Raw genomic sequence first — 20,096 nt, 5'->3', positions numbered from 1 at the left:
AGATGTTGTGTGGCACATCCCTGAGCGCACAGCTAGGCTTGTCTTTCCTCCAGAGAGGTATTTTTTACAGATTTATTCCCATTTTTACAGATTGACTCCCATTTCCCAGCAGCATCACCCTGGCTTTGCCCGTGGCTTTCGGACAGAAAGCGCTCGGTCCCTCACTGACAGCGTTCTAACCCAGAGCTGATGTTTCTCACCCACCCACAGGGCTCGCCAAGGCCAGGCAGCTGGGGCTGGAGGTGTTCCACGCTGGCACAGCCCTGAAGGACGGCAGGGTGCTCACCAATGGGGGCAGAGTGCTCACGGTCACGGCCATCAGGGAGGACCTGCCCGCGGCGCTGCAGGCCGCCAACCTGGGCGTGGCTGCCATCCACTTCCAGGGCGCCATCTTCAGGAGGGACATTGGCCACCGGGCCATTGCCTTCCTCAGGCAATCCAGGTAGATATTCCCACTCCCTGACATGGCAGTAACAGGGGTCAAAAGGATCCAAGCACATCCCTGGGTGATATTAATAAGTTCGAACCCCATCCGTGTACTCACCGTCAGCAAGGCCAGCCAAGGCAGGAATATTTTAAATGCCTGATGTTCTTACTCTCCTGAATCTGAGTTAAACTACAGTGACAAGCACAGAGGAGTGATCTGTGTTGCTGCAGTTGTTAGGCCTGGTTCAGGGAAAGTCAACTTCTGCTTCTTGGGCCTTGGATCACAGATTTGCTCTGGTTTGTTTTGGATCACAGCTTTTGCTCTGGGTTTGTCTTGTCCAGAAGTCTGATATTCAATATCATGAAATGAAAAATCATGTAATATCATGAAATGAAAAATCATGTAATATCATGAAATGAAAAATCATTTAATATCATGAAATGAAAAATCATTTAATACCATGAAATGTGGTCCCAGCCCCAACCTGCCAGAGCTCCAGGAGCATTTGAACAGTTCCCCAGGGATGCCCAGGGTGGGTTTTTGGGGTGTCTGTGCAGGGTCAGGGCTTGGACTGCTTGATTCCTGTGGGTCCCTTCCAGCTCAGGAGATTCTGGGATTTTATATATTAACAAAATTCAGGCTGGCTTACTGGTTCTTTTTTAGCTTTTAGAAATGGTTAAAATCACCTTGAACCCCCCACCTTGTTGGGATTTACATTTTACTGGCACAGCTGCCTAACACCAGGGTAGGATTCATCCCTTCTTTCCATTCTCATCCCTTTAATTGGCTCAGTATTTACTGTAAGACTCTGGAGATCATATGGGTGTGGGTTTGTTTGTTTTTTTTTTAATAGTAGGGAATCTTGTTGCCTCTTTAATGCTCCTGAAAGTTTCTTGTAGTTTTTAAACTCATTTTTACCTAATAAGAAACTGCTCTGCTCCAATGAGCTCCCAACGTGTCTTTTCCCAAGGGGTTTTTCTGTAGGCTGGGAAACACATCAGTGTCAGTTCTGTTGCTGCTGGCAGTGTATCCTGATCAGCATTTTGTAAAATTATCATCAATAAACTTCCTAAAAGAACAAGGGTGTTGGCATTTAGTCTTCTTTCTCTCTCAAGTGCTGTGCATCTGTTGACAAGGTGGAATTGGGATTTGTAGCAGGGAAAGGAGCCCCAGGCTCCTTTTTTATTGGGATTTTAGTTCATGTGGTTATTAGGGTGGACAGTTTGAGCACTTTGATTGTGTTTAAGGTAAGGAATACGGCTGCAGTTATTATGGTGTATAGGTAGAAGTTAAGGAGAGTGAGTTTGGGGTTGTAGATGATGATGATTGCTATTCAGCCTAGGTGGGAGATAGAGGAGAAGGCTAGGATTTTTCGGATTTGTGTTTGATTGAGGCCTATTCATCCTCCAAGGGCCGCTGAGAAGATGGCCAGGGTAGTTAATAGTGTGGGGTTGAGTGAGGGGGAGGTTATGTAGAGTAGTGTAATTGGGGGGAGTTTTATAAGGGTGGACAAGAGGAGACCGGTGGTGAGGGGGGAAATAGCAGATCAGTGAGGCGAGAGGAGGCTCTGGGAGCAGCTCCCTGCCACTGCTCATCCCTCCAGCCCTGGAGATCCCTCCTGCACAGGGAGGCTCCAGGGGCTGCTGCAGGCACCCAGAACCCCAGGCTGGGCTGGCTTAGAAAGGACCTTAAAGCTCATCCATGGCAGGGACACCTTCCCCTCTCCAGGCTGCCCCAAGCCCCAGAGCCCCCTCTGGACTCAGTGGGGAAGGGCATTGGCTCTGGAATCAGGACCCAGCTCCTCTTGGCAGCCTGGCAGGCTCCAGTCCTGAGGCATTTCACCTCAGGAAAACAGCCAGAATGCTTCATGAAAAGTATTCCAGGAGATTTAAAGAACTAAAGATTCAAAGCAAAAAAAAAAAAAAAAAAATTAACAAATTTGAAATACTCCTAAAAACATGGTGCAAATCTGGTGGACATTTATCGTATTCAGACTGAAAGGAGCTGGCTTTGATCTCTGGTTGTTGCAGGCCAATATTTCCTTGAGTCTTATTCACAGCTCGAGCAGCTGCCTGTGGTGATTCTTGTCTTCCTGCCAGTTTTTGGGAGTGCAGACACCTTTGGATTTTCCTGGCAACGCTTCTCCTGGGCCAGTTCTTCTGGCACTTGAAGTCTTTATCAATTCCAGATATTCCAGCAATGATCTTCACCACAGAAATACCTTTGATCCTAAAAAAAACCCTCCCACATCTTAAAATAAGATTCAATAGGCAGAGTACAAAAATATTTACTGCATTTAGTGCAATTGTAGGCATTTGTGTCTGTCTCTGACTTTTTCAGTGTTTGCTGAATTCTTGACCCGGTTCCTGAGGTGGGTTTTGTGGATTAACTGAATTTTTTTGTTCAGCTGAGTTAATTCTAAATGGGTTTCAGTTGTTTTGTTGTATTTGTCCTTGTTAATCAACACCCTTAGAATTGAAACTTCCAGGCTGAATCCCACGCATAGGAGAGAGAAAACAGGGATGGATCTAAAATAGGGATGCACCTGGTCCATGCCACTGACAGCCTGGGAATAACAACTGCTCAGCTGGCACGAGCCTGAGTGCTTGCTGCAGTGAAAAGTCATGAAATGCCTGTCCCCAGAATGGAAAGGTCCTTCTGTAAACATGAGCTGGTGTCCCCGGGGAGCTGTGGGGACACACAGGGGACACCGGTTTGTACCAGGGTGTTGATCTTGCATAAACCCCACCCAGAGCTCACAGACATCTCCTCTGGGTTCCTGAGCCTTAGGAGCCTGGGTCTTTTGAAGGAAATATATTTTATATTCTTTATTGAAAGCCCACTGAAGTAAGAGAGGCAGGGCTGCTTCTGAGGTGGGATCAGTGCAGTGACACCTTAGAGCAGCAGCTGGAAAAGCCTGGAAGGGTCCTGGGGGTTATGGATTCACCTTGGGGGTGGAAAAGGGACTTGAGCTCAGCCCTGCTCTGACCCAGCCGTGCATTTCTGTGCTTGGTTTGGATTGGATTGGTTTGGTTTGGATTGGATTGGTTTGGTTTGGTTTGGATTGGTTTGGTTGGTTTGGATTGGTTTGGATTGGTTTGGTTTGGATTGGTTTGGTTTGGTTTGGTTTGGATTGGTTTGGTTTGGATTGGTTTGGTTTGGATTGGTTTGGTTTGGATTGGATTGGTTTGGATTGGTTTGGTTTGGATTGGTTTGGTTTGGATTGGTTTGGTTTGGTTTGGATTGGATTGGTTGGGTTTGGATTGGTTTGGTTTGGTTTGATTTGGTTTGGTTTGATTTGGATTGGTTTGGTTTGGATGGGTTTGGTTTGGATTGGTTCGGTTTGGATTGGTTCGCTTTGGATTGGTTTGGTTTGGTTTGGATTGGATTGGTTTGGTTTGGATTGGTTGGTTTGTGTTTGGTTTGGATTGGATTGGATTGGTTGGTTGATTTGGTTTGGTTGTTGGTTTGGATTGGTTGTTTGTGGGTTTATTTGGATTGGTTTGGTTTGGATGGTTTGGTTTGGATGGTTTGGTTTGGATGGTTTGGTTTGGATTGGTTTGTTGGATTGGTTTGGTTTGGATTGGTTTGGTTTGGTTTGGTTTGGTTTGGTTTGGTTTGGTTTGGTTTGGTTTGGTTTGGTTTGGTTTGGTTTGGATTGGATTGGATTGGTTTGGATTGGTTTGGTTGGGTTTGATTTGGATTGGTTTGGTTTGGTTTGGATTGGATTGGATTGGTTGGGTTTGATTTGGTTTGAATTGGATTGGTTTGGTTTGATTTGATTTGGTTTGGATTGGTTTGGTTTGGTTTGGATTGGATTGGATTGGTTTGGATTGGTTTGGTTTGGATTGGATTGGTTGGGTTTGATTTGGTTTGGTTTGGTTTGGTTCGGTTCGGTTTGGTTTGGATTGAACTGGATTGGTTGGGTTTGATTTGGTCTGGATTGGATTGGTTTGGTTTGGATTGGATTGGTTCGGTTCGGTTTGTATTGGTTTGGTTTGTGTTGGATTGGTTTGGTTCGGTTTGGATTGGATTGGATTGGTTGGGTTTGATTTGGATTGGTTTGGTTCAGTTCGGTTTGGTTTGGTTTGGTTTGGTTTGGATGGGTTTGGTTTGGATTGGATTGGTTTGGTTCAGTTCGGTTCAGAGCTTTCCCACCGACACCTCAAGGCCTGGAGGTGCCCTCAGAGCTCTGGGCAGGGGACAGGCTGGGGATCAGTCACAGCTGGGACTCCATGGCTTGTATGGATTCAAACCCTGCAGCATCACATCTGTGCTGCTGTTTTACCTTGGCAGGGGTTTGGCTGTTGGGTTTGTTTTGGGATTTGGCTGTGTGATCCCAATGCTCTGCTGGCATCTTCAAAACTGGAATTATCCCCCTGCTGCTCCTGGCAGTGCTCCTCAGGCAGCAGGAGGGGATTCTGCACAGTTCCCCCACCCAGGGATGTACAGAAGTAAATTTTATTTGCAAATACATGCAGTGATCAGCTGCCATCCCATCTGTCCCCACTCTGCAGAGGCCTGACCTACAAGAACAGTGGGGTGGACATTGAAGCTGGGAACACTCTGGTGCAGAAGATCAAACCCTTTGCTGCAGCCACATCCCGCTCAGGTAAGACCAGAACCTTCTGCTCCTGCTCTGGTCACTGCTTTCACTCAGGTTTACCAGTTGATTTTGATAAAAAGCTCATCTTTATGTGCCCTGCCTGTTTCTAGGTGACACAAGAAAGCCTGTGGTAAGCAAATGGCAGTGATTTTATTGCAAATGCACAGCTTTTAACCCCCACATGGCTCCAAACTCCACCTCCTGAATGCCAGGAGTGTTACAGAGCACAGTTCAGCACTGTGTAAGGATGAATGCAAGCAAAAATTTCACCATTAAGTACTGAGTTGGATTCCATGGATTATTATTTCTTGCACAGTGAACTCCATCATTTGGGGGGATGAATGTTTAGACAGGTTATGAGATGTAGAATTCCTGAGGTGGATGTGGAACCCACCTCTTTAGCTCAGCTGAATCAGCATTGATTCATCCTTGGGTTTGGGGCTCAGGCACATCTTGCTCTAGCAAATTCTTGGAGTTCTTCAGACAGATTTAAAATATTCATTTATTTTAAATATTCATTTATTTAAAATATTCATTTATTTAAAATATTCATTTACGGAATGGCCCTTTTATTTCAAATGACCTGAGAACCTTCTAATGAAGTCAGGTATACATAGAGGGGAAAATATAGATTATCTCACACCATTACAACCATCTTACCACAACTCCTCCTGTGTTTCAGAGGAACCTTAGTGCAAGGGGGAAATCTCTCATTGACAGGAATTACTGACTGCTCAGTCACAAAGTTGGGGATTTTTAGGCTTAGGCTAATGATGAATTAAAAAGGCAAAGCCAACCTAAGCAGATTAGGAGCTCCTGAGTGAAAAGGTTCTAAATGGCAGAGAAAAGTTTCCTGGTGACAAAGCAAAGCCGTGTTGGCAAACCTTGGAGAGAATTTGTGCTGGAGATGCTGGGGAAGCCCCTGGGAGTAAAGCTGGGCTGTTTCTCCTTTCCCTGGCTGGCAGGCTGCAATGCAGAGCTCGGAGGCTTTGCTGGGCTCTTTGACCTGAAGGCAGCTGGGTACAGAGATCCCATCCTGGTGTCCGGAACCGACGGCGTCGGCACCAAACTCAAGGTAAGGTGGGAATCCACCCAAAGGGGGAAAAACAGCACAGCAGGGAAAAGGTTCTGTCACAAAATAGCAGCTGTGCTGGAAAAATACCTGTTGGTCTTTCTAAAGAAGGGGATGGACACTGAAATTGCCCTTCTTCAGGCAAGAGAATGAAATACCTGTAAATAGCCAGATATGCTGATGTCTGATACTATCAACTGATATGATAACATCAACTATCAGAAGCTGATATGATAATATCATCAGTAAATATCAGAAGTTGATAAGATGCCTAAAGTAACTGGGTTTTAAATATTAAGAATATAACCAGGAATCTTGTTTCACAAAAGCAGCATCTCCACCCTCAAAAAAGATTAATTGATGGGGAAAAACATTTAATCCCAGGTTTGCTGTTGTGTTAGGGCTGCAAGGAAACCCTTTTGCAGCGCAGTTTCCTTCTCAGTGCCTTCTGGATCTGCCAGTGGAGACAGGAATAATTCCTGAAGAGAGTGAGGAGAGGATAACAAACAAAGCTGCTCCTCAGAGAGCACCTGGAGGGATTTTGGCCCATTGCTCCCAGACTCTGCTCCTGATTTCAGTCCCTTGCAGAGCCGGCCTGTGCTCCGGGGGCCCAGAGCTGATCCCAGGCTTCTCCCAGAGCTGATCCCAGGCTTCTCCCTTGTTTTGCAGATTGCTCAGGAGTGCCAGAAACACGACACCATCGGGCAGGACCTGGTGGCCATGTGTGTCAATGACATCCTGGCCCAGGGGGCTGAGCCCCTCTTCTTCCTGGATTATTTTGCCTGCGGCAGACTGGACGTGGACGTGGCCCAGGGCGTCATTGCAGGAATTGCTGATGCCTGCAAGAAAGCTGGATGTGCTCTTTTGGGTAGGAACACTTCCCAGGGGGATCTGAGAAACCTTCTGCAAGGTCTTGTAGTTGGTTTGAGTGTGGTTGGTTTCCTACTCTGTGGAAGAATCTGGCAGGAGGAAAAAAGCAAAGTGTTCCATGTCTTTGCTTTCAGGGAACTCGATGTGGATCACAGTGGAAGGAGACAGTGCTTTAAAAGTTTAGGTTAAATTTAGATTAGGTTTAGGTACAGATTTAAGTTAGATGTTGAGAAAAAGTTCTGTCCTTTTTTCCAAATTTTAGCGAAGTTAGGAACACAAGTCCTTTCTCGGTGGGTGTCATTTTGGGTTTGTTTATAGGCTTTGAACAAGAGGCTCTTTATGCCCGGGTTTACTTTTTTCCTGCATGAACTGTTGGTCAGTTTTATGTTTGTTTTAAGGTGTTCTCTGCATTTATCAAACATAATCACCCCATTCATGCTGCAGCAAGGTCTGTGCTAGGTGAGACCTTGTGATGAAACCACCAAAATGTCAAGATTTTATCTCCAGCTCAAGATTTTCAAACCCCACAGGCCCTTCTGCAAGAGCTGAACCTTCAGCTCAACAAATTTAACTCATAACCCCCCTGACAGTGAGGGGCTGAGGGCTCATCTCTTGCCTGGTTTTGCACAATTAATTGTGGATTTAAGTGGTGGGTGGCCAAGCAGTTCTCCATCCTCCATTTGATCCAGCCCTCATTAATACAGCTGAAACAGCAGGACTGAAAAAAGCAGGGGAAGCTGGAGCACAGGGCAGGGAGTGCAAAGTGGGAAGAGGAGAGAAAAAGGCAGGATTTTACCCAGAGCAGCTGGGGCTGCCCCTGGACCTCACGGCCAGGTTGGGCACCGGGGCTGGAGCAGCCTGGGACAGTGGGAGCTGTCCCTGCCTGGGTGCAATGAGATCAGCTTTAAAACCCCTTCCAACCCAAACCAGGGATGAGATGAGCTTGAAAACCCCTTCCAAGCCAAGCCATTGTGGGATTCCATGATCAAAGCCAGGCTGTTTCAGCCCCTCTCTGCTGTTCTGGTCCCCAGGAGGAGAAACGGCCGAGATGCCGGGGATGTATCCGCCCGGCGAGTACGACCTGGCCGGCTTTGCCGTGGGGGCCGTGGAGAGAGGGCAGATGCTGCCCCAGCTGGACAGGATCACTGAGGGGGACGTGGTCATTGGGGTGGCATCTTCTGGGGTCCACAGCAACGGCTTCAGCCTCGTCAGGAAGATCGTGGAGAAGTCGTCCCTGGATTTCTCCTCCCGCGTCGGGGTCGCCGGGGACCAGACTCTGGGTACTGCTTCCTCCTGAGCTTCCTCCCAGCTGGGCCTTTGAAACTTTTCTCAGGCACAAAAAAGAAAATCATTCCATCTTTAGCATGTTTTCATCTTTTTCTTTTCCTGGGAGTCGCGTGTGCAGGGAAGAAACAAAGGGAGGGGGATGAATAATGAACTGTGGGCTAAAATGACAAAGGCAGAACTTTGTGTTTCTCTCTAGTACAATGCTCATTACTATCCAAACTGCTGTTTTGAGATTCCCCCCGTTTTGTACTGATTCCCATTTCTCCCCATGCTTTTCCCTCTGCCCTGGGCAGGAGAGCTGCTGCTGACCCCAACCAAGCTCTACAGCAAGAGCCTGCTGCCCGTGCTGCGCTCGGGCCACGTCAAAGCCTACGCCCACATCACCGGAGGGGGCCTGCTGGAAAACATCCCCAGGGTCCTCCCAGGCTCCCTGGGCGTCGTTCTAGGTGAGAGAGAAGGAAAGCTGTGGAAAATTCCCCACTTTACTGTGCCATGCTGTGGCCACAGCAGCTGATGTGTGCTGTAGGAGCTGGACGTGTCTGTCTAGAAATGTTTGAGTTTTTCCTTGTACCTGAACCAGAGCCAGCCAAAACAGCCAGTGTTTCCTTTGTGGTGGAAAGGCTGCTCCCCATTGAATTCCTTCCCCTGGGGGTGTTTGGGATTGGATTTCATAGGACACTTGCAAAAAGAAAACAGCCCTACCAGCATTCCCAAGTCAGCTGCACCATTTGCAATTCCCTACGAAATTATTGCTAATTAAATGATACTCATGGAGTTTTCAATTAGCATCCAGAGGTGGTTGTGAGCTCAGGGACAGCTCCTGCTGTTTGGCTTCATCAATCCTCAGCACTCTCCCCTCAGGTGTGCAGGAAAGATTTCACTGCTGGGGAAGGTGAGGCATGGAGGGGGAAAAGGCTGGCACAGGTTGTGAGAGCTCACGGGGTTGTACAATAAAACAAGGAATTAACAGTGAGTTCTGAACTCAAGAACTGCACATGAATCATTTTCCACTTGTCCACTGATAAATATTTATGTGTATGTGCACCCCTGCTCTGGAGCCAGGCTGGGAGAGCTGGGGGGGCTCACCTGGAGAGGAGAAGCTGCAGGGAGAGCTCAGAGCCCCTGGCAGGGCCTGAGGGGGCTCCAGCAGAGCTGCAGAGGGACTGGGGACAAGGATGCAGGGACAGCACCCAGGGAATGGCTGCCAGTGCCAGAGGGCAGGGCTGGCTGGGATCTGGGCAATGAGGAATTGTTCCCTGGCAGGGTGGGCAGGCCCTGGCACAGGGTGCCCAGAGCAGCTGGGGCTGCCCCTGCATCCCTGGCAGTGCCCAAGGCCAGGCTGGACACTGGGGACAGTGGGAGGTGTCCCTGCCATGGCACTGGCTGGGATATTTAAGATCCCTCCCAACCCAAAGCATTCTGTGATTCCATGCATCTGTAGAAATTGGGATAGATCCATTTTCAAAGAGAACATGACAGGAAAAAAATAAATTTCCTGTCCTTGGAATTGCTTTCCAGTGCTTTGTCCAGAAGCATTTTTGTGCTGCTGTAAGTCATCCTCACATGGTCGGAACTGGGGCAGAGGGGGATTTTTGTGACAGATTTTAACACCCCAATAATTGTAGTCCATTGGCAGCAATTCCCACTCTTGATCTGTATTTCCCATTCCCTTCAGATGCTCTCACGTGGAAGATCCCTGAAATCTTCTGCTGGCTGCACAAGGAAGGGAACCTCTCTGAGGAGGAGATGGCTCGGACCTTCAACTGCGGGCTGGGGGCAGTGCTGGTGGTGCAGAAGGAGATGGCCCAGCAGGTGCTCGGGGACATCCAGGGACACGAGACCGCCTGGAGCGTCGGCAGAGTGGTGTCCCTGCAGAAAGGTTACTGCAGCTTGCTCTGCCCTGGGGGAAATCAGCAGCAATGAGAAGCAGAGGGAAATTCCCTGGTCTGGGAGTCTTCATGAGGTGAAAACCTCTGCACTGGCACCTCCCTGGCTTTTTTGTGGGGGTATTGAACTGATTATCAATTATTATTATTAGAGTTCGTTAATCTCTTCCATGGGTGCTTTTCTCCTCTCTCTGTTTCTCCCTTGACTGACACTTTGTTTTGCTGGTTTTTGGGTTTTTCCTTGTGCCTGCTCAGGCTCTGACAGCGTTAAAGTCCTCAATCTGCATCGGGCCCTGCAAGCAAACAGGTCCCTGTGTGTGCAGAGCCACATCCAGGGCAAGATCCAGGCAGGCAAAATGAAGGTTGCTGTCCTCATCTCTGGAACAGGTGAGTGCTGCTCTTTGCTGCAGAGGGGAATTCAGCTTGGATTTAAAGTCCCTGCAGTTCTCCATGGGCACTCTGGTAGGCTCTGGCAGGCAGGGGAGATGCTGTGCTTGGACTGATGGCAGTCACAAACCTCTTTTAACCTCTGCTGCAAACTGGGTTCAGTTTATCCCCAAACCTCTGCAGGTGCCCAGATTCAGGCTCCCACTCTGCCCTGTAGGAACAGCAGCATCATTTCACAGATGGAGCAGAAGTTCTTCTTGCCATGTACAACTCCATCTATTCTATTTCCAGTGTTCCCAATCACTAAGGCCACCAATCCCGTGCTATCCATTACAGTTTCCATGTGCAGCTGCCAGGAAAGGCCTTCAGCTGTCTGAATCAGCTCCCAGCAAATCAATTAAAAAAGGATTAAAGTTTCATCAGGGCTGTTTGGTTTGGTCTCCCCCTCAGTGCTGCTTATTTAAAGCCTCTTCCAGCTGTTCCCTCTATTTATTCTCGGGATCCACGAGTTATTCTCTCTCCCCCAGGCACAAACCTGGAAGCCCTCATCAACAGCACAAAGAAAGACACCAGCTATGCACAGATAGTTCTGGTTATCTCCAACAAACCTGGCGTGGAGGGGCTGAGGAAAGCTGAGAGAGCTGGGATTCCTACAAGGGTGAGCATTTCCTTTTGTAATAGCCACCACTGGCTGGGACTGCAGCAGAAGGTGCTGATGAGTGTTATGGGCTGGTAGGGAGCCTTGGCTTTTCTTTCTTGGTCTATTGTGAACTTGTGACAGCAAAATCCTTCCTTTTCTGCTTCTCTGCCAGCAGTCCTGATGCTTTGGGGACAGTTGTTGCTTTAAACCAGCATAAAACTTTCAGTTACAGCTTAAACTTTCTCAGTTGCTTAACTGTAGGGCATTGACACTGAAGCACCAATCTATTTTATGTGAATTTAATTTTTAAATGACCTGGTGGTTCATTTGAATGGAATAGAGAGGTCACACAGTGGGGCCTCCCTCTGCCTCCCTGGGTATTGCCTCAGGCTCCCCAGGAATCATTCCCAGGGCTCCCTGAGCTTCCCTGGGTTCTGTGTGCCTTCCCTTTGTGTGGCAGATCTGAAATGATCCTGTTGGCACTTAGAAACCGTTTGCAGTCACTGTTCCCTGCTGAATGCAGACCCAGGGACATTGGGGCCCAGACTTTGCTCCGTTATTGGTGCTGGGATCTGTGCTGGTGCTGCAGCTCCTCCTTGGGAGGGCACAGAGGGCACTGGGGAAATGTGAAGAACAAACAGAGAATCACAGACTGGCCTGGCTGGGAAAGGCCCTGAACACCCATCCAGTGCCAGCCCCAGGGTTTCTATCAGGGAAAAACCAGTGTGGGAGAGCTGATGGCTTGGGCTTCAGCTGTGGACTGAGGGGTGGGACAGGCACAGGGGCAGAGGCTGGTGCAGCCCAGGGCTGGGCTGGGCTCTGTGCCTGCTGTCCCTGTCCCCTGAGCAGCCCTGGCTTTTCCCAAACCACCCCTGTGACTCTGGTGGCCTTTGACAGGGGCTTCTGTTGAAAAATGGGTGCTCTAAGTTAGGTAATGGTCCCTTATCCTGCTTAAATCAGGGGGTCTGTCCTGGGTGGAAAACACAGCTCAGGCTGGGGAGCTGGGGGGGCTCACCTGGAGAAGGGAGAGCTCAGAGCCCCTGGCAGGGCCTGAGGGGCTCCAGGAGAGCTGCAGAGGGACTGGGGACAAGGATGCAGGGACAGCACCCAGGGAATGGCTTCAAAGTAGGGTTTGATGGCATCTTGGGAATGAGGAATTGTTCCCTGGCAGGGTGGGCAGGCCCTGGCACAGGGTGCCCAGAGCAGCTGGGGCTGCCCCTGCATCCCTGGCAGTGCCCAAGGCCAGGCTGGACACTGGGGACAGTGGGAGGTGTCCCTGCCATGGCAGGGGTGGCACTGAGTGGGATTTGGGGTCCCTTCCCACCCAAACCAGTCTGGGATTCTGGCATTCCATCATTATGGGGTAGGGGCTGGTTTAGGAGTTTTGAGCAGCCTTTTTTCCAAGCTTTTCTGGTGCAGTTTTTGCCACAATTCAACTGCTTATGACTGCCAGAGGCCTCAAAGTGGGGGAAACCTTTGGAAGACTTCAGGCTGGCTTAAAGCCCTGCATTTGTAGGGTGCTCCATGGATCACCAAATCCATGTAGGGTGCTCCATGGGATCGAGAGCCGTGGGCTTATCAAGCCCAACGTGTTTGTCCCACTGCTCCCTGTGTGTGGGGAGGAGCACAGGCTGCACTGTGTCTGTCAGCTGGGCACTGAGGGGCTGTTCTTCCTGCTGGAATTCCCAGCACATCCCTGTTCTGTGCTTGGTGCCAGGTGGTGGAGCACACGAGGTACCAGAGCCGCGCCGAGTTCGACAGCGCCGTGGACAAGGTCCTGGAGGAGTTCTCGGTGGAGCTGATCTGCCTGGCCGGCTTCATGCGCATCCTCTCGGGGCCTTTTGTCAAGAAATGGGAAGGTGAGCACGGCTGGGGGCTGTGCATGGGCACCAGGGCATGGCAGGGGTTGTCACCAGGAAAAAGAGAGGCCACCAGATCCAACACAGTGATGTTCAAGGTCCCCTTCCAACCCTGCCATCCTGGGGTTCTGTGAAATGAAACCCTTCCCATCTTGTAAGGAAAAGGATGAGAGGGAAAGGCAGAGCACCTGTGCAGAGCCTGAAGGAAGCCAAGGGCAAACACAGGTCTGGCAGTCTTTGATTTCTTAGCAAATATCTTTTAAAAGGCTTTGAAGGCTTTGTGCCTCTGCACGCAGGAGGGGCTGGCAGAGGTAAGCACCCAGCCACTGAGATTCCTTCCCCTGACAGAGGAACTGCTCTGGGTCCTTGTAAAACCACCAAGCTGGGCAGCATTTTGCAGTAAAACCACCAAACTGGGCAGCATTTTGCAGTAAAACCTCCAAGGTGGGCAGCATTTTGCAGTAAAACCTCCAAGGTGGGCAGCATTTTGCAGTAAAACCCCCAAGCTGGGCAGCATTTTGCAGTAAAAGCACCAAGCTGGGCAGCATTTTGCAGTAAAAGCACCAAGCTGGGCAGCATTTTGCAGTAAAAGCACCAAGGTGGGCAGCATTTTGCAGTTCTGGGTAAGAAGCCCTGGCCAGTCCCAGGAGCTGCCTGAGTCCATGGTGGGTGTTCCACAGGCAGATCCAGGCTGTGCTTGCTCAGAATGTTCACAGTGTCTCCACTCTGCTCATCTTTTAGTTTTCCAGCTCTCTGAGGGGCTGGGGACACCTTCAGGGCCTGCTCTCCCTGCCCAGCTGTTCCTTTTCTCTCCTCCTGTGTTTTGCAGGAGTCCTGAGCACACAGAGCAGCTGCTGCTTGCTCTGCTTTGGGCCAGGGTTACCTAAACCTACCCAAAACAGGGACAGCCTGCTCAGCCTCTGCCTTGCAGCTTTCACTGCTCTTTGGTGACTTTTGTGTTCCCCTGGGTGTGCCAGCAACATTTCACACCTGAACTTCTTTTCAAACCTCTCTTTAGAATCAGTAGAGCAAAGCAGGCGCTCCTGAGAGGCCTTGCTGTGGTTTTGGAGCTGTCAGGTGAATTGGTTTTGTTTGTCTCCACTCAGGGCCCAGAGATGGAAGTGCCTGTGCTGTGGGCAGCTGTCAGGAGGGGACAGAATCTCTCACTGCAAGGGATGGCTTTGGAGCAGTCTCTGTAGAGGACAGAACAGAACTTCCTCTAGTGCAGAACCTTGTGCAAATAAAGGATTTTAGTGCCTTCTCATTCAGGGACAGAGCACTGATCCTTGTCCTGCACAGTGCAGGATTTGCTTTACCTGCATGACTGTGTGAGAGAAAAGTAAAGACTTTTTCCAGACAGAAGAGTTAAACTAAAGAGTTAGTTAATGAGTTAAATGAATTAAACTCATTTTTTAAATGTCCAGAACTGGACTGAGCTTGAAAACCTGAGCTGGGACCATGAGATGTGAGCTCAGACCTTGAGCTCAGCTCAGGGAGCTGGGCCAGCTGCAGGACCCTGTCCTGGCCATGTCTGGCCACTGATCCCCAGAATTATCCAGGAAGAATCAATTCCTGCTGCTGCTTTGCTCAAAGCTGCTCCTTTTGCTTTCTCTCACAGTCACAAGGACACTGAGTGGGAGTTATGAAATTCCTTCTTGCGAAACAGCCCTGAAGTGTGAATTATGGCTGTTAACAAAGGACAGGTCAAAGCGTTAATTGTGAGTGTTAACAAAGCACAGGTGGAAGCAGAACCAAACAAACCCAAGCAAGCAGGAGCCCACATCCCATTCTGATGGGAAATGGAGGCAGAGGAGCAGGGAGGTGTCTCCAGCCCACTGTCCCTGAAACCTTCTGGGCTCAAGCTGCAGGGAGGGAGATGCTGATGCTTAAAAAGGGTTTTATTTAGATATAAATAATATCTCTCTATCTGAGACGCTGCTGGACATCAGATGAGACATTTGCCTCCTAGATCTCCAGGGACAGGGAGTCCCCAAGGTGCTGCCAGAAAGAGAGAAGAGTAGAATGGAGATTACAGAAAGAATTAAATAAAATGATGGTAATAGGAACACTGGAGCAAAGGAGGCTCAGGGGCCCTCGTGGCTCTGCACAAGGCCCTGCCAGGAGGGCACAGCCGGGGGGGTCGGGCTCTGCTCGCAGGGAACAGGGACAGGAGCAGAGGGAGCGGCCTCAGGCTGGGCCAGGGCAGGCCCAGCTGGGACAGCAGCAGCAATTTGCCCATGGAAAGGGAGCTCAGGCCTTGGCAGGGGCTGCCCAGGGAGCTTTGCAGTGCCCATCCCTGCAGGTGTGCCCTGGAGGTGGCACTGAGTGCTCTGGGCTGGGCACAAGGTGGGCACAGCTGGCACTGCATGGGCTGGCAGGGCTGTGCCAGCCCCAGGGATTTGGGATCAAAGAAGGACAAGGTGCTGAGGGAAGGGACAGCTGCATCAGCCAATTAGCATTATTACTCCCTGGGGGTGTGTTCAGCCATTCATTGTAACTGCACTCTGCTAATTCAGACACAGACACCGCAGCACTTGGGGCTGGCCGGCTGCTGGCATCTTCAAAGCTTGTGAAAAATCCTTTTCACCAAAGATTTTGTTCCTCTGTTCGTTGTGGCCCTTTGAGCAGCCTAAAAATGCTGAAAGCCAATAACCTCAGCTCTGCTTTCGCAGGGAAAATCCTGAACATCCACCCGTCCCTGCTGCCGTCCTTCAAGGGAGCGCACGCGCACAAGCTGGTGCTGCAGGCCGGGGTCAGGGTCACGGGCTGCACCGTGCACTTCGTGGCTGTGAGTACCCCTGCATGCTCCCCTGTGAACATCTGCATCTCAGTATCCTCCCCTGTGAACATCTACTGCCCCTCTGCATGCTCCCCTGTGAACATCTGCACCTCTGCATCCTCCCCTGTGAACATCTGCACCTGTGCATGCTCCCCTGTGAACATCTGCATCTCTGCATCCTCCCCTTTGAATATCTGCACCTCCTGCCCCTCTGCATCCTCCCCTGTGAACATCTACTGCCCCTCTGCATCCTCCCCTGTGAACATCTGCCCCTCTGCATGCTGCCCTGTGAACATCTGCCCCTCTGCATCCTCCCCTGTGAACATCTGCCCCTCTGCATGCTCCCCTGTGAACATCTGCACCTCTGCATGCTCCCCTGTGAACATCTACTGCACCTGCTGCCACTGCATGCTCCCCTGTGAACATCTGCATCTCTGCATCCTCCCCTTTGCACATCTGCACCTCCTGCCCCTCTGAAATCCTTCACTTTGCACATCTGCACCTCCCTGCCCCTCTGCAATCCTCCCCTTTGCACATCTGCACCTCCTGCCCCTCTGAAATCCTTCACTTTGAACATTCTCACCTCAGAGCCTGCTGGGAGCACCCCAAACCCTCGTGTTTGATCTCCTGCCCTCTGTGTTCAGAGCTTTGTATCCAGAGGAGGTGGAGCTTTTATTGTGACCACACAGTGCTGTAGTTTGCTGGCTCTGGAGAAGGAATGGAAATGGATAATTTGTCCAGGAGTTGAAGCTTTCCCTAAGGGAACGTCTTCCCTAAGCATCCCACTGCTGCCTTCCACCCACTGGAGTGGGGGAATAGTTAATGTAAGGCCTTGGCTGAGCCAAAGCTTTGTTAAACATGGCCCAAACTTCCTGGGTTTTATCCTACAATCTGCTTTGTTTCTTGCTTTCAAGAAAAAGAAAAAAATAGAAACAAACAAACAAAAACCCCACTGGAAATGGCACAGGATTTGTTAAGGAGTGACCTGATGTTTGTGGGAACAGAGAAAAACTTGACAATCTATGTTGGTCAGACCCTAAGTAAAGAAAGAGCAGAGGTCTCTCAGCTTCAGAGCAGAGATCTCTCAGCTTCAAAGCCACGTTTTTTCAGGCCAGGGATCATTGGTTCCCTTTTGGTCACTGCTCAGGGTTCAAAGGTCTCTCCTCTCCCTCTGCTGCTGCAATCTGTCTCAGCATTTTTGCTTTCCCTTGGAAAAAGAGAGTGGAATTGTCAGTGCTCAAACCCACAGAATCACAGGGATTATATGCGGTGCTTTTTATGAAGAGCTCTGGGTGTCAGGGGTATTCAACCCAAATCTGACTCCAGCCATACATCCAAAATGATCATGTTTTATACTCTATCGTTACATAACTTTCATGTTAATTATTAAACTTATATTGTTCTATTGTATACTTCAATTTAGCCCCTCTCTGAATTTCCAACATAGTTTCTCATTATTCTTCTTATGGTTATATAATAATTACATTTAATTACTAAACAATCATCCCATCTAACAATTCTATAATTTATCATACTGCTTACGCAGGTGCAGTTGATCTGGGAAAGCACAAAGCCCAACATTTTAGATTCTGTCTTTAACTTTTTCCAGGGCTCCACTATCAGAATCACTTTTCCCAATAGAAGGGAAAATGACATTCTTCTCTCTATGCCATGACTTGGTGTTTCTCTGTGTGGCAGCTGCTGAGGAACAAGCCCTGCCCTGCAGGGAAGATCTGTCCTGGCTCTGTGCAGCCCTTGGCTCATTCCCCCTCTGACTGAATGTCCTGCCAGCCCAGCCCCTGCTGTCCCCGGGCTTTTCTGGGATAGAACTGTTGCTCCCTGCTGTTCTGCCTCCCTCCTGCTCTCTCTGAACCCTTCCCAGAGCACAGCCAGCCCCAGCCCCTGCTCTCCCCATCCCGCCAGCCCGAACCCCGAGGCAGCCCAGGCTGACCTTGCCGTGTCTGCTGCAGGAGGAGGTGGATGCCGGGGCCATCATCTTCCAGGAGGCGGTGCCGGTGAAGCTGGGGGACACGGAGGCCACGCTGGCCGAGCGGGTGAAGGAGGCCGAGCACCGCGCCTTCCCCGCCGCGCTGCAGCTGGTGGCCAGCGGCGCCGTGCGCGTGGGCGAGGCGGGCAAGATCTACTGGAAATAGAGCTGGGCCTGGCACGGGCCTGGCACGGGCTCTGCCCCTCACGGTTCAAGGTTCAAATCCCAGGAAAGCCACCAGTGGGAATTTGGGGGCCGTTCCCAGAGGGTGCAGCCATGGCTCCTGTAAGTGCTTCCTCATTTTAATCGCTTCCTTGGCCAACAGTTTGGTTCTCCCAGTCGCCTTCCTGACAACCCCAGTGCAGCCAGGTGGGTCTGAGCAGCCCTGGGGTGGGCTGGGGACAACACTGGAGACCCTTCCATGCAAAATCACAGTCTGGGAAGTGCACAAGCCTTTGTCACGTGGCTGTCTCCAGCATTGGGATTAACTGCCACTCGTGCCAGGTGGGGAATGTGGTGAATCTCCAGCTGTGAATCTCCAGCTGTGAATCTCCAGCTGTGAATCTCCAGATGTTTTCCAGCCATCGGGGCTGTTCCCTAACAGGGACCCTCCCTGTGCTGGGAAGTGCTGCTGAGGGAAACTGCAATGGAAGAGACAGACAAAGGCAGAACCCTCCACTCTAAAAACCTCATCAGACCAGGAAAAACTGGCCTCCCAAACACCAACTATTGGATTTTTCTCCATTTGCTGCCTGGTTTGATGGTGGCCCAGCCCCTTGACACACCCTGTCATTTCCAAACCTGAACCTGCTGTCCATCAGATGCCAGCAGCATTCAGTGTCTGCTGCCCCCTTTTTCTGCAGCATCCCCATGTGAATTCCCACAAATTCCCATCAGATTCAGGGGTTTATTTTTTTACATGAGTAGAAAGATCAGACACAAAACACGTCCTTGGCTTGTGAAACATTCCTCAGGAATTCTGAAGTGCCTTTATTCTGGAACCAGCATTTTCACCTGCAATAACACTGAGGGACACCCAGGAATTATGAACATTTGGAAAACAATCGGGGTTTTTGTGCAGCTCAACACTTGTGGTTTTCTTTTAGTAGTTTCATATAGTTATGAAACCATTTTAATGTTCTTACTGAAAGGATCAGGTTTCCCACACACAGAGCAGATGAGGTGGTTTGGAGCTCCCCTTAAACACAGATTCAGAGAAATCTGATTTTGAATCAGAGAAAGCGGATTGTATTCTGGGCTCCGATGTCCTGATGGTACTCCCATGTTGGCATATTCTCCTTTGGGATTTGAAATAAAGCCTAATAAATTAAATAAAAAATTCTATCTACAAGTATTTCCTTGGAATTGATTCCCAGGGCTGCTGGGGGAGGAGGGAAGGGGCTGTACATGGTGTGGGGGCTGTGGGGCAGTGGGGAGGTCACAGCTCCAGCCAGGGAAGGCAGAGGAAATAAAGACGTGGAGGGGTGAAATCAGTGCCTGTGCAGGGAATCAATGTCAGTTATTGATCAGAGCAGCTGATCACTGCAGAGAGGCCAACAGAGAGCTGGCCCAAATCCAATATCCACCTCCATCACAGGCACCTTGGTCCAGATTGCCATGAGAGCCTGATGTGAAATGGGAGGGACCCCAAATCCCACCCAGTGCCACCCCTGCCATGGCAGGGACACCTCCCACTGTCCCCAGTGCCCAGCCTGGCCTTGGGCACTGCCAGGGATGCAGGGGCAGCCCCAGCTGCTCTGGGCACCCTGTGCCAGGGCCTGCCCACCCTGCCAGGGAACAATTCCTCATTGCCCAGATCCCACCCAGCCCTGCCCTCTGGCACTGGCAGCCATTCCCTGGGTGCTGTCCCTGCATCCTTGTCCCCAGTCCCTCTGCAGCTCTGCTGGAGCCCCTCAGGCCCTGCCAGGGGCTCTGAGCTCTCCCTGCAGCTTCTCCTCTCCAGGTGAGCCCCCCCAGCTCTCCCAGCCTGGCTCCAGAGGGGCTCCAGCCCTGGAGCAGCTCTGTGGCTCCTGTGGGCTCTCTCCAGCAGCTCCATGACTTTGTTGTCCCAGCAGCAGGTCCTGTTTGGGGTTACTCTGGGAAGTTCCCACTGCTCTGCCACAGAAATGGATTCCTGGGAAGGATGAATTCCCCTTGGAAACACCAGATCAGTTTTACAGTTCAAGCTCCGTCCATGTAAAACATTTTCTCCTTTACAAGTTGAAAAACGGAACGAAGGAATTCCAAACCTGAAAAGCCAACCTGGCTCCCACCATGGATTTTCCAAGGGGGTGTA

The 20,096-nt window shown here is 50.3% G+C and overlaps 1 protein-coding gene across 4 annotated transcripts in view; it reads left to right on the top strand.

Moving 5' to 3' along the window:
- GART (phosphoribosylglycinamide formyltransferase, phosphoribosylglycinamide synthetase, phosphoribosylaminoimidazole synthetase) overlaps positions 1-19,144 on the top strand; it is a 40,076-nt gene extending 20,932 nt beyond the window's left edge. For all 4 annotated transcript variants that reach the window (XM_064704264.1, XM_064704282.1, XM_064704273.1 and 1 more), the window contains 12 exons: positions 211-442; positions 4,945-5,039; positions 5,999-6,108; positions 6,775-6,973; positions 8,007-8,255; positions 8,556-8,708; positions 9,938-10,141; positions 10,404-10,535; positions 11,063-11,193; positions 12,893-13,034; positions 15,707-15,822; positions 17,784-19,144. In XM_064704264.1, coding sequence (XP_064560334.1) covers positions 211-442; positions 4,945-5,039; positions 5,999-6,108; positions 6,775-6,973; positions 8,007-8,255; positions 8,556-8,708; positions 9,938-10,141; positions 10,404-10,535; positions 11,063-11,193; positions 12,893-13,034; positions 15,707-15,822; positions 17,784-17,966 — 1,946 coding nt within the window. In that variant the 3' untranslated portion in view covers positions 17,967-19,144. The remainder of the gene's footprint in view (positions 1-210; positions 443-4,944; positions 5,040-5,998; positions 6,109-6,774; positions 6,974-8,006; positions 8,256-8,555; positions 8,709-9,937; positions 10,142-10,403; positions 10,536-11,062; positions 11,194-12,892; positions 13,035-15,706; positions 15,823-17,783) is intronic.
- Positions 19,145-20,096: the final 952 nt, after the last annotated feature.

The sequence above is a fragment of the Zonotrichia leucophrys genome, chromosome 1 (assembly GCF_028769735.1).
Source record: "Zonotrichia leucophrys gambelii isolate GWCS_2022_RI chromosome 1, RI_Zleu_2.0, whole genome shotgun sequence".
NCBI classification, from domain to species: Eukaryota; Metazoa; Chordata; class Aves; order Passeriformes; family Passerellidae; genus Zonotrichia; species Zonotrichia leucophrys.
This window is presented reverse-complemented; position numbering and strand designations above follow the sequence as displayed.